This window comes from Anguilla anguilla, chromosome 4 (genome assembly GCF_013347855.1).
Source record: "Anguilla anguilla isolate fAngAng1 chromosome 4, fAngAng1.pri, whole genome shotgun sequence".
Taxonomy (NCBI): Eukaryota; Metazoa; Chordata; class Actinopteri; order Anguilliformes; family Anguillidae; genus Anguilla; species Anguilla anguilla.
The window spans coordinates 61,300,382-61,317,997 of record NC_049204.1 but is presented as its reverse complement, the minus strand read 5'-3'; the positions used below and the strand labels follow the sequence as shown (position 1 = coordinate 61,317,997).

Genomic DNA, 17,616 nt, shown 5'->3' with positions numbered 1-17,616 from the left:
CTCCCCCTCTATAGCTGGGTTCTTCCCAAGATCTCTTCTCATTGGGGAGTTGTTTCTTGCCACCGTTTGAGGGTTTTCTCCCCACTGGGAGTTTTAAATTTATGTACTTGCCATTTTGGGGGTTCCGGTCTGCTGTTTGCTCTGTTTGCTCTGTTTGCTCTTTTTGCTTTGTTTGCAACTCTGTGAAGAGTCTTTGTGACAGTTCTCTGTAAAAAGCGCTATGCAAATAAAATTTAATTGAAGTGAATTGAATTGAACTCGTTGGTACCAGTGAAAACCAGCATATAGAGGAGCAATTACAGAACACAAACTCATTGAATGGATATTTCTACACTCTGTCACCCACCCACCCACTCAATCAACCACGTACTTACCCACCAACCCTCCCATTCTTCCCTCCCACCCACTCATTCACCAACTCACTCTCTCTCTCTCTCTCTCGAACACACACACACACACACACTTTCTCTCTGAACGACGGCAGTGAGGCCGCTTTGGATGAATGATCCCTCGTTCGTTGAAAACAGCTTCAGGTTAAACTGCGCCAGAGGGATTTTCACAGTAATTAAAACAAATAAGAAAAGAACCAAAGCTGACGTGCCATCACAGTAATGCAACCGTTCCCCTTGTCCCCAGTGCCCTGCAAGCTCCTGTCAAGATAGTTCTTTCTCCTTCGGAATTAATTCCCGTTTTGGGTATCAGTGTTCACATCAAACAGACAGCCACATGACACAGATAACAGGAGAGCACCTTGTCAAGCATATGGTTTTTTCTTTTTTTTCCAATAATAATTAGCCTGTTAGCTGTGTGAACAATGTCTGTTTGTGTTCATTTTTTTCCATCTTATCCTTGGGTGAAACCAAGGTAACAATAGGTGTGGCTTTCTCTCAAGACTACTGTCCCTCCCCTCCCCACTCCTCCTTCATCCCACCCCTGGTTAGACATAAAATACCCGTTGAACACTTGGGCAGAGCTGCTCTGTGGCAGCGAGCAGTAATCCCACACGCCTGTCAGTCTCTTCACCCTCTCAGAGCTCTCCGCCTGTCTGTTCTGCTGGGAGAACCAGCACTCCATTCTCCAAATGCCCATAGTCTCATTTTAACCCTTTGAAGAGCAGGTGTTCTTGGAAAGCAAGTCTTTTTTTTCCAACTTCTAATTTCAAAATTCAAAAGTCATTATTCTGGAACTCCACTGCTTTCAGTTACCGGTGGCGATTGTGACATCAGCATTAGAATGTTCAGTTAAAAACTGAATCAGATGTTTGTGGTCTCGCACCTTAAAGGGGCAACAAAAGTCCCTCAGCAATACTGCTTTGAACAATTATATATTGATACAAATATATTGATATTTTTTCATTGCAAAAAAATACTAATAATGACAATAAACTATAACTGTATAAAAGCAGGTTAAGTGAAAAATGGAGCACAGAGTAAAGGGTCTAAAAGGCCTTTAAAAAAAACCCTTTCTGTTTATAAAGGACAGGATTTAATTCCGATGAAGCAGCCATAGCTCCCTGTTCCCTGCCACAGCTGAAAAACAAACAGCGTCAGAAAATGGCAACTGGAAAAGGACAGAAAACCACTCTGGAAAACTTCCAGAAACCTCTGCCCTCGACCTGCGCTTCCTCAACCAATTAACAACAGCCATTTGAATTCCTCTGAAAATGTCCAGCGCTGCCTGAACAAAATTGCAAGCAGTAACAAGCATCGATTGTGACCGCCTCAAAACACGAGCACAGGAACAGACATACAGGAACACACACACTGTGCACATACACACACGCACACACACACACACACACGCACACATATGCATACACAAACACAAAATATGTAAATCAGCTCCACAGCCCCGCAGCACATGCTAATGAGGTGCTTCCGTTTACGATTATGTTATTATGTTTTAGCAGAATTAAGTCGGCCGGACAAAGCAATGTAAAACAATGCCCCGAAACTCTCCATTTAGTTTTAGCTTCTCGAGACGAATAAAAACACAGAGGCCTTGCCTAGCGGGGAAAAAAAAACAAAAAAACGGCGGAACGGAAGAGACCGAGGTCAGCGCGAACGAGAGGACAGACCGCGGCGCGCAGCGGCGACGCCAACCGCTCAAAGCGCCTCACAAAGACCGCCGACTCACCCAGCGGTTGCCCGGCGATGATGCGGGCGTTCTCCCCGGAAACGGCGGCGCGGGCGTTCCGCTCGCTCATGTACTGGACGAAGGCGAAGCCCTTGTGCACGGAGCAGCCGACGATCTTCCCGTACTTGGCGAAGATGACCTCGATGTCCGTCTTCTTGACGATGGCCGTGTTGAGGTTGCCGATGAAGACTCGGGAGTTGAGCGACCTGGGGTCGTTCTTGTTGGTCACGTTGCTGGTCTGACTCTTCCCGGTCATTCTCCTCCGGAGGCCTTCCTAAGACACGGGCACAGGCCGGGAACGCCGGGTTAGACCGCGGGGAGAGTCGTCCAAACTGCAACACACACATACATACACACACACGCACACACACACACACACACACACACACACATACACACACACACACACACATACACACACACACACACACACACACACACACACACACACACACACACACACACACATGCACACACACACACACACACACACACACACATACACACACACACACACACACACACACACACACACACACACACGCATTTTCGCCAAAGTCCAGCCCGCACGCATCTGCATGTGTTCCACCTGAACTTCACACCAGACTTTAACAAATTGTGTAGTATAAGTGTTAGGGAACCAGGATTGTAACTTAGTGGTTTGCGGGTTTGAATCCTATTTGGGGCACTGCCATTGTACCCTTGAGCAAGGCACTTGACCTGAATTGCTTGAGTTAAATATTTAGATGTATGTGATGGACTACACTTAAAAATGTAAGCCTTTGTCTTTGTACACTATACCATAGCCTAAATACCTTAAAGGCATATTATGCAGTATTTCTTTTTATCTTGAACATAATATAAAATAACCATACTCAGTCATATCTCTGATGCATTGTCAATCTCTGTCTTTATGCACATTTTCAGAGACGGTACTTCACTGCCTGTATTTCTTCTTCTAAGATTTATTTGGGAAATTTCTGGGTCTGACACTATTTTCTGTGTGGCAAGGGGTGGGTGTGGCTACCGAGCCTGAGGGGTAGGATCATATTTCAGCAGAGCGTTTGTAGCTAGCAAGCTACTGGTACTGCGAGGTGAAGAATTACAGCGCAATGAAACGACAAGCCAACAGGACTCGTCCAAAAGCCAGAGTCAACCATGGAATTTCTTTCCTTCGACGGAAACAGGTATCAGAATATGCCGTTATAAAAATAAAAACGGATATAAAAACAGAGGTGTCTGGGCGGAGTTGAAAATAGAGGAGGAGACTTCTTTGACTGTAAACTTAGGACCGCAGCAAGGCAAAAAGATCCTGCATAGTGTGTCTTCAATCTACTGTGGTGTATTTCCTGCTCAGTACTAATCACACTGAGACGTCACACATTAATCAGACGTGACTGCGCTCCTTCCCCGGGGTACAGTGCCGTTCATTGTCTCTACTGAGACCCCGGCAACAGGTGGAAACAGCTTAATGAACTTTAGGGCCCCTATCGGAGATTACATTGTACTTCACATTTCATTCATTAAGCATAACCGCTCATCCAGAGCAACTTACAAAACGATTCAGGACAATATGTGCATTGTAATGAGAGCAACAGCGTCTACAGAAAGACTGACAGAGCTCAACTGCTGAATAAATTCACATTTGTAGGTAAGTAAGTTGTTAATGTAATGTAAGATTATAATGGTAATGCATATTAAAGATAACCTATTGCACGGGAACTGAGTCATGTACTCCTTTCCGACTACAGTGTTGAGGGTGTTCTGATTTGTAAGGGAAGGTTTCCGGCACAGTGTGTATTTCTTTGTTGGCACCAGTGGATGTTTTCTCCTTTAAAGTGACACTTCTCAATAAAGCACAGCATAAAGCATTAAACGTGTCTAACTGTAAAAAGCAAAATTCTGTGTGATTTTGAAAATAACTAGTTTTCCAGCTTCTTGATCCTTTTCCCACAATGCAACACACAGCATTTGAACATGAAAGGCATGTGCAGTGTTTTATGGTGACAGACCGAATCGATGTAGTGTATTACTGTGAAAAACATAAACTGTGAAAAACACATACAGCTATTACTAGGTGTAACATAATTATAGCTCCACCAATGACAGAGGCTGAATTTTTATTTGGAAAGGCACAGATACAGTATATATATATATATATATATATATATATATATATATATAATCTGCCTTTGCATTCTGAGTTAAATCGGCATCAGATCATCTCCAACGATGATGTAACGAGGTGAGAGCCCACATACTGTCAGTCACGTAAGTCATGAGAACCAATCGTGCCACTCATGCGTAGAAGAAGTTACGATTGGTTCAGATCGCCCAGTCGCTAATTAACCCCCGGCCTTCTCCAGCCCATTTCTGGGGTGACGGATCCTCATTCTCCCAGAGTGCACTGAATAGCTGCATCTTATTATATCTCATTAGGGTGAAGAGCAGGAGCCGGGTGATTTCTAAATAAGCGGAGCGAAGTCCTGGACGTTCAGCTGCAGGACAGCAGGACTCAACCCGTTAGACAGCCGAGGGGGGAGGGGAGGGGGGGCGACCCTGCCCTCCTCGGCTGGTGTTAAGAACCTCCTGACTGTGCGTTCAGCTGAACGCTCCATCTCTCAGCTGGGCCGGGAGAAAGACCTCATTACCCACTGCCGTTTCCCTGTGAGGGAGGAGGAAGAGGAGACTAATTCACCTGCTCCCCACCCCCCCCCACCCCCCCAGAAGAGGTCCACATTGGTCATCAATATCCACCACCCCCGTGACCGACCCGTGACCCCGCAAAACCCCCCCCAGAGACCGCCAACCCGCCGCTGATGATAAAGACGTCTCCTACAGAGAGCTATAAACGGAGCCGAGACGCAGAACTGAGACAGCAGCGTCACTGCGACGGCCGTTTCCGTGACAACCGATAACCGCTGCCCTCGCGGTCACGGTCTGTGGCCTCCCGGCTCTCAGCTCGGGGCCACTGCAGGTGTGAGCGTGCAGCGGGCCCCGAGGAGCCCCGGGGGGGGAAACGGCGTTTGTGTGCTATAATTACGGGCCCCTGCTTCCACCCCCGCCCGCGTACCTCTCAGGACCCGCCGCGCGGGACCCGGAGCGCGAGAGCGGGCGTCGCCCTGGACACGCAGGTTCAGCCAGATGGACGCCTCGCACAGAAACACCAGCCAAGACGCTCGTCCGCAGCTTTCCGATTCCCGCTGGGTTTTTTTCCCCACCTCACATAGAAGGTTTTCAATGTTTATTTATGTTTTTTTTCTTTCCTTTTTTTGCAAAGCAAATAAGAAACTCAAACACACAGACTTCCCCCCCCCCCACCCCCAATCTCACACTCCCAGCCTGGCCCTCTAAACCCTGCTCCGTAACTCCGTCCTGTGCCCACGCCGGTCCCCAGCACGCTGACGGTGGGAGGATGAAAGCAGGACACATTCGCGTGCCCGTGATTATGGATTCCCACCATTCCTCCATTCTGAGGCTGGGAGCGCCGCGGGAAGTGCGGGCATGTACAGGGATCTTTAATGAGCTGCCAGCAGAGTCCTCATCCACAGCCCCGCACAGCGCGGACACCAACCAGAAAACACGCGCGCGGGAAAATGCTCAGAGTTAAATCAACTCCGATGGAGTTCATTTGATCGCACGTCAAACTCTGTTTAATTAATACTGAACATTTTATCAGACACACACACACACACAAATGCACACACACACACACACACATACACATTAATTGTGGTCACTTTGCTGTTGCTGTCTGTAACTGTATCTTGGCCAACCATATTCAATCAGCGCAACATAAGAGGCAATAAATGGCGATGGTGTAACAGAATTCCGGAATGTGTCCATCAGGGAGCTCTGCTGAAGTAGCCCCTCCCACCAGTGTCCTGCAGGCCAGCCTGTAGGTGCACCCCACAGCTGCTACCACCCAAGCTACACTGACTGACTGCTACCCTTTACACTAGGGCTGCCCAACAACCCTGCTCCCAGAGATCTACTTGTTTTCACTACAACCCTAATTTGGCACACCTGATTCTACTAATAAGCAGTTCAATGAGACCTCCAGCTGTTCAATGAGGTGCACGTTTTTTTTTTTTTTTTAAACCAGGGAACAGGGTTGAGCATCCCTGCTTTACACCACGGATATTGAAATTTGACCCTCAAATCCATATCTATCCCCGGTTTCTTTTCTCCAAGGTAAATTACCTGAACAATTAGTGCTACTGATTGGTCAGACTGACTTTACACCTGACTTCCAGGTAAAGGGACGGTGGAAACCCAGTAGTTCTTGAGTCTCAAGGACTGTGATTTGAGTAACAGGGCTCTACACTGTCAGAAGAAAGGGCCCCAAAAGGCTCCTCTGTGTCTCCTTAGAGGAACCTTGTCGAGTTCAAGCGTTCTTTGTCAGGCAAAATGGTTCAGTCTGAGAGGTTTCACACTATTAGCTCCTACCATAGAGTGTTCCTTAAAGAACTGTTAAAGAGTTCCCCAGCTTTCACACATTCAGCTCCATACCTTAAAGAACTGTTAAAGAGTTCCCCAGCTTTCACACTTTCTGCTCCTACCATAGAGTGTTCCTTAAAGAACTGTTAAAGAGCTCCCCAGCTTTCACACTTTCAGCTCCTACCATAGAGTGTTCCTTAAAGAACTGTTAAAGAGTTCCCCAGCTTTCACACTTTTAGCTCCTACCATAGAGTGTTCCTTAAAGAACTGAAACTGAGTTCCCCTATGCAGACTAGCCAAAGAACCTTTTGTTTCTGACGGTGTATTCCCCTCTGAGTGTGTGCCCCCGCTGCCAAATTCCTTAAACAAGGACGAGCACGTCTTTTCATCCCTAAAGAGTCCGTATTCAGCTCCTTCACCATGTTAATGACCAAAAAATTATCTCGCTTTTTTACTGAGTTTTTTTTTTTTTTAATGCTTCTAATAAATTTTGAAATGAGATGTCGTTGTAAATTATGTGGTTTTATCAGATTTTCTTGCTGATCTGCTTTGAATGTGAAGCAAGTTCCCTCCAAGGGCAATAAAAATCTATTTATCCATCCATCTAGCCCGCAGTGGCCTGCTGAGATGCTTCCCTTGCTGAATCCTAACAGGGCTCACTCAGCCACTCTAGATTTATGGCTGATTCTTTATTTCGCTCTCTCCCCTGTCTGAGCTCTGAGGCACACGCTTGGTGGCTGTCCAAGGCCACCGAGAGAAGTACAATCGGAAAGTTGTCAATTATTGTCCTTCGACCTTTCAACGTCCTACCCGCTCCCTAAATGGATCACTCTCTCTCCCTATTCCTCTCCCTCTCACTTTCTCTGTATCTCCCCCTCTCTGTCTGTCTCTCTCTTTCTCTCTCCCTCTATGTCTTTCCCTCCCATGAAACCAGCCGCAGTTCAGACGCGACTGGGCCCAACATCCTGTCTAATTTGCCCCTGCTCCAGATCAGAGCACACTACTGGACACGTTTCCGTTGGCACTGGTCTCCGATGTACACTACGGTCAGATGAAACGGCACACTCCTGCGTGCTGAAAACTGTTGAGAGAAGTTACGCGGAGGGACCGATTCAGCCGGCGTTATGGGAGTGAGCGACATCCACCACAGAATGAGAATTCACCCTAGAGCAAGAATTCCATCACAGAGTGAAATTCCACTACAGAGCGAGAATCCAACACAGAACAAGAATCCAGCACAAAGCAAGAATTTACCCCAGAGCGAAAATCCTTTACAGAACGAGAATCCACCACAGAGCAAGAATCCACCACAGAGCGAGAATCCACCACAGAGCAAAAATCCACCACAGAACGAGAATCTGCCTCAGAGCAAAAATCCACCACAGAATGAGAGTCCACCACAGAATGTAAATCCACCACAGAGCGAGATTCCACCACAGAGCTTCCTTGAAGGTTCCTCCTAGACGCGGTTGTGCCCCTGTGGTTTTCCGGGCTTCACAGACCCCATTAATCTTCATCAGTCCAGGCTGTGCTCACACGCCTCCCGTGCTAATCGGGACAGAGCTCCCTGTCACGCTCGGCACAGCAGTGGGGCATTGTGGGTACGGGCACTTCTTGGAGGCTCCCACCTGCAATGTTCTGTGTCCTAGTCCCAAGGTGACCGCGTTAGCCTGATCTGAACTGCGTCGGTAACCAAGCGACTGTGCAAGAGAATAATGTAAAAAAAAATAATCATCTGCTCTAACAGGTGACAACAAACTTTCTGCCTTTGTGTAAGGAAGGACAGCCTCGCGTGAAGCGGAGAATGACACAGTCAACAGAAGGAGCGCAGTCACGCTCGCTGTGTCACCAGCGAATCGAGGACGGGCATCGTCAACCCGCTCCGCTGCTAGCGTAGCCTCGGTGCGGTACAGTGCGTTCCAGCGCGTGATTTTATTGGCCCCTGGGACAGTGCAGACGTGGCTGATTGATTGATTGATTGATTGATTGATTGATTGAAATTCGGTTCTGCACAGTTCTGTAAATCCCCTGTGCAGGGGGGTTTCTGGGCCTCGCCAGTGTAAATCACCGCCCTTCCTCTTCCTCTACGAGAATTTAATGGGAGGAGCGCGGGCGCAGGTCGGCGGGTAAATCACGATCGCGGTTGATTAAACCGGCGTCCAGTCTGACCGTGCCCCCCCCCCCCCCCCCCCCCCCGGGCCTTGATATTTTATCACCCCGATCCATGGTCGTTAAAAAAAATGGCCCCCCTGCCTCTCATCCAATCCCGGCGGGTTTTGCAGCGTACCGAGCGGCTGGCAGTGATTCAGCGCCGAGGTGCTTCACGCGCCGGTATCGATGTCAGGAGGGCAGGAGGTGAGAACGTTCGCAAATCAGCAGACGTGCGACAAATTGCCCACCTCGTTCGATAACTCAGGGCCAGGAAGCCCTGCTGTGATCCGGTAGTTACGTTTCACACCCCGCCAATCCCCCCGACACCCCCCCCCCCCCCCCCCGGCTGTTTTTTAGCCCGTTTATTTTTTTTTTCATGCACACCTTCAGCTGATTCCATCTTCTTTTTATCTCTCTCTCTCTCTCTCTCTCTGTTTCCAACTGACCGATATTTCTTAGTTATAGCGTACATAAAGCCTATGTGGTGATCCCATTCCAGGATACAGGCAGGGAAGGGGGGTGGGGGCGAGGTGGGGGTTCCCGGGGGTGGGGAAGGATCGCCTCTGTAATGGATCGGAGCGGGACATTTCCCACCAGGCCGTGCAGGAGACACACCTCCGCTGCTCGCCTGCAATCACACTTCCCGTTCTCCGAAGCGCTGTTTGTGCGATCGATGCCTCCGCTCTCGCCCTTTATTTAAAAGACCTCCTCCGGAGAGGTTTTGCATGTTTACAGGTAAACAGGAAGCAGTTACTCACCCTCCGGAGGCGTTCGGCGGCGCTGTGAGGGTACAGACCGCGGCCTGCCGACGGGGCTGAGCGGCAGCGCGCAGATCAGCCTCCGTTCTGCACTGCCACCGCTAACGTGTCAGGAACACAAAAGGTAGACTCACCTGTGTTACACACACGCACACACACACATACAGACCTTAACACACACACACACACACAGACCTTAACACACACACACACACACACACACATACATGCATTAACACACCCACACACACACACACAGACCTTAACACACACACACACACACGCATTAACACACGCCCACACACATACACAAACACACACCCACACACACACACGCATACATACATTAACACACACACACACACACGCATACACACATTAATACACACGCACACACATACACATGCGCATACACTCACACACGCACATGCACGGACATACACATGCATGCACACACACACACACACACACACACACACACACACACACACACACACACTCTCTCTCATACAATCACACACTTCAAAGGATGGTGGATCGCACTGCAGAGGCTAAGAAAACTGCAGCACTGTTTTTTTCTTTAGATCTACTCTATATGAAACCGAAGCATCCAAAATGAGCTTTGTTCTGTAGGGTCAACTCATTTGAGGCAGACCCAAGGATGCCGAAATAAATTGCAACGCACCGTATTTGTAAACAGCTAATTCAGAGGTCCTCGATCCTGGTCCCGGAGAGCCGCAGGGACTGCTGGCTTTTATTGTTACTCAGCACTGGAGTAGCACAGCAATTGAATTAGTTAAAGCAATTGATTGCGCAGCTAACTCAGGTGACCTGGTTTCTTGGGTCTTGAATTGGTTTGCTGATCTTGAGGCGAGAACAAAAACCAGCCGACCCCGTGGCTCTCCAGGACTGAAGGTGACTAGATGAGAGTTAATTTCATGCGATTCACTTGTGCCCGGGTACTCCTCCGGTTAGTTCTGGAGTTGGGGGGCGTGGCCTGGATGTCGTGGGTGCGTTTGGCTGTACGTGGGGTTCTCCTCAGAGTAACTGCGGCGGACGGATACTGGAACAGGAGGCTCTCACTGCCAGAGGAAAAGCAGAGCGGAGCTGAGTCCTCAGCCGACATCGCAGAGCCTCGTATCTGCGTTAAAGAACCCGGGGCTTTTAATGAGGAACGTTACCGTGCCCCTCTGAGAGACAGAGCCCAGCCGCGCGGGACAGGGGCGGTCCCGTTTCGGCACAGGAGCAGGGCACACCTTACCTTTCTGTACCGGCTGCTAAAAACGAAGGCCGAACCCTCACAAGATAACGAAGCCGTCTGATCTTTTTTTTTTAAATTTAAATTTTTTGTTCGACATCAAAAGCTCGCCCCTCTCTTCCTGCTCATAGCTGTCTTCGCTTCTGCTTTTAAAAAAAAAAAAATGGGAGTTGCACTTTTTTATTAATTTATCTATTGATGTGTGTATTCGCTTATTTATTCATTTGTCGATATGCTATTAAGGGAAGGCAGAGCCAGCGGGATGGCGGTATGGTCAAACGAAGGGCACTCACACGTGAATTCGGCAATTAACCAGAAAGGTGCGGCGGTGGCCTGCTATGGCGTTGCTTGGCCAGTCCTCCCGTCGCCAATCACTGTTGCCATAGAGACAAACTACCAATGGCCTGCCACTTCCGTTATTTGCGTCACCGTCACGTGGGCCTCCGTTCGATCAACGATTCATGTCATTAGTTTTGTCTTAAATTCAATTTTATGAAGAAAAAAAAAAATCAATATCGGTGCATTAACTTTGACATATATTAGTTAAATGAGTCTGTTCATTTTTATGTGATTGCTCTGCCTGCCAGACTGCATTAGCGAAGAAGAAAGCGAATGCATTAATTTAATTGCAAATCAAAATTCTGAAAAAAAAGCGAAGTGAATCTAGAGCAAGGTATTTTCGCCATATGAAGTTAAGAAAATAAATGGATTAAATGACAAGGGACGGTTATATGATATGGAAGCCAACGTGAAACGTTTCATTTCAGGAGACGCTGAAACGGTCGGCTAGCGTAGCACGTGGATTTTAAGGCTGGGTTTCTCTGGGATTGAGTGGCCGAGCCGTGCTGCCATTCTCCACCTACTTGCCGGATTCCCACAACCCCCTCCCCCGACCTCGTAGCCAAGCGTCCGGGACCCCCGGGAGGGTGTGAAGAAGCCGCCCCAGATGGCGGGAAACGGGCCGGTAGGGAGGCACCCCGCTCTGGAGCCGCTGCGCTGTGCTAGCGCCGTACGGTGGAAACAGACCGCCGCTAATGCGGTCCGGCCCCCCCGGCCCCGCCTCCGCCGCTCGCCCCTGCCGCCGCCCTCGCCCCCACCCTCGGCCCCGCCCCCGCCCTCGCCCTCGCCCCCGCCGCTCGCCCCCGCCCCCGCCTCCGCCCTCGGCCCCGCCCTCGCCCCTGCCCTCGACCCCGCCGCTCGCCCCCGCCCCCACCTGCGCCCTTGCCCTCGCCCCCGCACCCCACAACACACCAGCGCTCCAGGATCGCGATTCAGTTCCCACTGCGTCATGGCAACCCTTCACCTCAGGAGTCGGCCTCACCTTAGCTGCAGCTTATTTCACTTTCGTCGCTTTCTCTGTCTTTCTCCCTCTTTCTTTCTCTCTGTCATGCTCCCTTTCTCTCTCCCTCCCTCTCCCTCATTCTCCCTTAATTTCTTCTTGTTCTCTCTTTCCCTGTCTGATCTCTATCTCTTTGTAAAGTCACCAATTTCTTTTCTGCAGTGCCGTGAGCATTGATCAAATTAAAGCGTAATCGCATTGGCACATCCGTCATCTGGGATAGCTTCATTCCCAGTGGACGTTCGAGGAGGGGAGGAGGAGGGTGGAGAGGGGAGTAGCGTTCCTTGTGCAGGTTGCGTCAGTGAGGGGGGATAGTGTTCTTTCTGCAGGTAGTGTCAGTTGGGGGTGGAGGGAGGGTCTTTGTGCAGGTCAGTACAGTCAGCACATCCTAATTGCCTAAAGGGAATGTCGATACAGGCGACGTAGGGAAAAAAAGCCCATTCGTGGGTGGTGGCTTAATTGGCTCTTGCTTTTTTCTTTTGCCTATTAATCTTCGCCGCTTGCGAAAAGACGAAGATCGATCCCTTTCTGATGCAACATAGCGTGGACCTGCACGGAACCGCACACAACCATTCGTCACCATTAAACTGGGAATCTGAAGCCCCGCCCCGACACAGAAGTCCCTCTAATATCCCTACACGACACATCTATGGTTCAGATCAACAGTGTGTGCGCGTGGGTGCATGTGTGTGTGTGTGTGTGTGTGTGGGTGCGTGTGCGTATGTATGTGTGTGGGTGCCTGTGTTTGTGTGTGTATGCATGTGGGTGTGTGTGTGTGTGTGTGCGTGTATGTGTGTGTAACTGTTTGTGTATGTGTCTGTGTGGTATTGATGGATTATAGTAAAATGTGCCAATGAAATAGAGTGCATGTGGCGCTGAATATTCTTGTAAAAGGAAGTAGCCTCAGCCCTTAGTTCAGCATCAGCGGTGGAGAAGTAGGTATAAATCACAGAGGGCAGGCCGGAGGAGCAGGGGTTTAGGCACAGACTGGGCCCCACCTGTCCTGCACTCACACAAGCGACGCCTGAATGAGCTATCGACTCAAACTCAAACAAAAATAAAATAAAACGATAAAACGTCTACTGTCAATATTCACAGCGGACTTGGCGGTAACAGGAAGACCTGGGGCTGGCGCTGAGCCTGAGGAGGCCTGCAATCCTTCCATTACACGACATTACAGCGCGAGCTTTTAGCACACCGATCTAGCCCAGAGCCACTTACACAGCTTACGCATGTTTCACACCGTGTCTGTTTATACAGCGGGGTATGCGTATATGTGCCAGTGCAATGCGGGTGAAGTACCTTGCTCAGGGTAAAAACGGCTTCAGTGTCCTGCTGTGCCCGGAATTCCGGGAATTGAACCTGCAGCCCTTGAGTTAAACCCAGTTCCTTAACCGCCATACTCGTCTGCTTGTTGTTGTTTCGTTTTTTGTTTTTTTAAAAAAAGGTGTTTTTTTTTTTTCTCGCAGCGTGAACATATTTAGCTTTCCCCGCTAAAATCCACATCTTCAAGTGCAATCTCATTAGAGTGCTCATTTACCTTGCAGGTGCTGTGTTTAAAAAAAATAAATAAATAAATAAATAAAATTTAAAAAAAACTTTAATGGGGACAAATTGCAGCTCATTTTCTCCCTCCTCTCGTTCTCCTCTTCATTAGCCTGATTAGACACACTGAAAATATAGTTTATCCAAGTATAACCTTCACAAAAAAAACAAAAAAAAGACACACACCGACGCATTTAGCCTGCCAAATGTTTAATCACACCTTGCATTGTCTCACTCCAGCATCCATTAGCATGCTGTTTAGGCCCAAAGGATTGTGGGTCTGAAGCTCTGAAGCAGCGATTCTAGCGCTAATTAGCATACCTCGCTCAGTATGGGCACATGCTAACATTTCACTGGAACTGCGCGTCACGAAACCTTCATAACCCTGTCATAAGCACGACATAACACGGGTTACAGTACACAGACGAGTGGTGAGTGCCAATCTGGCCAAGCTCTCGGGACTGGGGTACGAGGTAGGATTTAACCCTTTAAGATGTAAGGTCACAAATACATCATTAGAATGGCCTCAACTAAATGTTCTTATGCTGGTGTACTGTAACAATCACTGCTGGTAATTGAAAGCAGTGGAGTTCTAGAACACGGACTTAGAATATTGAATAAAAAAAAAACATTCCAAGAAAACGTACTCTTCAGTGGATTAATGAGGAGAAAGAAGGAATAAACTTTCGCTATATTACAAATGCGGCTGTCTTCATCGGGTTTGGCAAAGCTTGGACCTAACCCTTGATGTAGGTTTAAGCTTTGTTGGCACCTTAAAATTTGTTTTGGCAGCATGAGATAAAGTTTGTGGGTATTTCATAACACCTATCAAAGCGAGATATAACAACATATGATGTCATGATCAATGTCATAATGCCACCATGCAATGCATGCAATCACAATTTTGCGATAAAGTCTCTGCAAAATGTTCTTCATAAATTATTACATTTTTTATAAGATAATCGCAGGTATCACAGAGGAACATAACACAGAAAACAGAGACCAACCGATATACAAAATCCATGCATGCGAATGAGCATTTTCACATAGACATATTTGAAATGGTGCCTTCCATGTTGATTATAAAAGCTCTTCAGGTTGAAAATTTAGAGCTGCTATGATTTGTTGCTTCGCAGAAGAGCCAGAACAAAGGAGGGGAAAGCTTGTGATTGCCATGGAATACTCTGGAATTTTCTGGAATGATTTTGAGCAGCAGGCTTGAAAGCAACATTTGAATATTTCCTTCATTTTTTCTTTTTCTTTCTTTTTTTTTAAACCACTTGAAAGGCCTTGTTGCTGCTCTTCTTGTCTCTATCAGCAGGTTTGCCCCAGTAATTTTCCACAGGCAGGGGATAGCTAAAAGCAGACTCTGATTGTAAAAATCACCACCCTGTACTGGCCCCTGTCCCTCCACTCCTACATAGAAAAAGCAACATATCGATAATTTATGAAAAGCACTCTTCTGCAAGCAAGAAGGGTACAAAACACATTAGCAAACAAAAAAAACGCATTTACATTCACGTTCGTAATCGCAGTCAAACACACTCACAATCGTGAACATATTGGCAATTATGATCATAAACACATCTAGAATCACAATCACAAACACACTCTCAATCGCATTCACCTGCTCCAAATTAGAAGTATCATTTTTTAGGGTATTGATGATTGTGTGGATATAATGTGCTCATATTAATTTAATAACGTCAATGTTGAAGCGCTAGCATAGCATTTAATGACTTCTGTTGCACTTTGTGGCTAAGGGCCTAACTGGATGAAATGATATGTCATGTGTTGTGGTCTTCAGTCGTAAAAATAAATAAAAATTCTTCGGCACGAAATGTGGAACATCGTGTCAAAACCGCCTTTTTAGCTGGATAAATATTAGTTGTCACACCTCACGATTCACCATACAGCGAAGCAGACACGTTTTGTTTCATTCATAAAGAAGAACAAAATGGGAATAAAAGATTTCTAATCATTGTTATCAGGGTTTAAATAGTGCCCTAAATGAAGTTCCCAACTGACTTCCATCATTTTATTTTTCAGTCGGTAACAGGCTGAGCACTCCTTTGTAACTGAACTACGCATAATACATAATACATAGCCTGTCCGTTCACAATGAATTTAAGATTTGCTAATTGTTGCAGTCTCTGCTAAAACTGTCTCTGTCAGAGGGGCATCAACATGACTTTTGACCTTTAGCAGATAAAACAATCGACAGTAAAGTGTTTGGACATTCTGTGCAGATTCATGTTGTATTTTCTCTTGTCAGGAAAGAGAAGCCACTAATTGTTTACAGTTTGATAAAGATTAAATATTATACAACATGCAGCTAAACAGCTCTGTATACATAGGGGAACAATTTTAATCATTTATAAATTATATTATACAGATAACATCCAAAATAAATGTAACACCAACCATAGCATCAATCCCTCCACACTTCCCATAGCTAGTATTATGCAGCTCTTGGCAGTCTGTTGTTGATTAAACTGCCTGTCCAGACCTTAGATTGAACTTGAATTCACCTGATTCAGAGTAGCTGTGTCTGTTTTTCCTTTTACTTTACCTCTAACCAATCTACAGACATCTCAGTAAAGAAGTATGTGCTTTCCACCGCAGTAATCCCTGGTTGATGAAGCCTTTCACTCAGTCCCTACACAACTACATCGTCTTAGACACTGTTCCTCGTGAAACGACAGCATGTTCAGCGCCCAAAGCCAAAGAAGGCTATTCTAAGTTTTAAGTAGAACTCTAATAATTGCTCTAATAATTATGGCCTGTACTATACATTATACATATTTGTTGTGCATTGTGCGGTGGAAAGTCACGCCCTGTCTCTACCCTGAACTCTAAGCACTTGTGTACTTTTGGTGACATGTTTTCGTATGTTCAGTAAACGTGTACAAGGACTTCAGAACGTAATACAGCTAATTTTAGGACAACCTCTTAGAATTGTGCTCTTGCTACAGGCTGGAACATGCAGCGGTGTGTTTTTAAGTGCCTACTGCTTAATGGCCTCGACTGTAAGAGAAAAAGAAAGAAAGAAAGAAAGAAATAAAATGGCTTTTTTCCCCCCTGCATGTTAACCACAAAAGACCAGCCTGAGTTAAAAGTCTTCTCCCCTTTGTCACGGTCCACAGAGAGCAGAGACAGTGGCGGCCGTCCCCACGGAAACCACTTCATTACTTCTCCAGACTCTATTTGCTGTTCCTATTAAAAACATAATGCAGAGCGTGTACTTCTGTATAAATGAGAACAAAAAAAAGACATCCAAATACATTATTATCAGAGGCCCGCAAGTGAGAGAGAGAGAGGTTTTCCACATCCTATTTAGCTTTTATTCATTTTTTTGTCTTTGTTTTTTTTTTTGGCATGTCTGTGTTTGGCTGCAAGAGGACATTGCCAATTTTATTGGGCTCCCAGGCTTGAAAAAGTCATGGATTTTAAAAACATATTTTAAAAAAAAAATTATTTATTTATTTTTAATTGAGCGGTATGTAGCAGTATCAGGCCCCTGTGTGCTTCATATTGAGCAAGTAAAGGACACAGCTGACATGTTTAAATGGGTCTCTGGCACGAGCCGTTGGGTCCCCGGCGCAACCAAGCCATACATTTTTAAATTTTATTTTAATTTTTTATTACATTTTTAAAAGTATAAATTTGGCACCCAGCGTGGGACTGAGCCTGTCCAATTCCCACCCCAATGTAGAACGGCCGATTGATGCCTCTCATTCACCCATTCACACACACAGGCTGCCATGCAAGGTACCAATCAGCTCGTTGGGAGAAATCAGGGGTTAGGTGTCCTGCTCAGGGGCACTTCGACACGCCCAGGGCAGGGGATCGAACCAGCAACCCTCCGACTGCCAGACAACCGCTCTTACCTCCTGAGCTATGGCGCACATTTTATTGGGGTTCTTATTGTATCTCGGATTGGCCAAAAGAGGCAAGAATAATTCCGCTGTTACTGTTGTGCTTTCGAT

The 17,616-nt window shown here is 46.9% G+C and overlaps 1 protein-coding gene across 3 annotated transcripts in view; it reads right to left on the bottom strand.

Annotated features, from left to right (window-relative positions):
- The window catches only part of LOC118226563 (RNA-binding Raly-like protein), a 122,909-nt gene that overhangs the window by 84,143 nt on the left and 21,150 nt on the right, over nt 1-17,616 (bottom strand). For all 3 annotated transcript variants that reach the window (XM_035416314.1, XM_035416311.1, XM_035416313.1), the window contains exon 2: nt 2,137-2,410. In XM_035416314.1, the coding sequence (XP_035272205.1) occupies nt 2,137-2,392 (256 nt within the window). In that variant the 5' untranslated portion in view covers nt 2,393-2,410. The remainder of the gene's footprint in view (nt 1-2,136; nt 2,411-17,616) is intronic.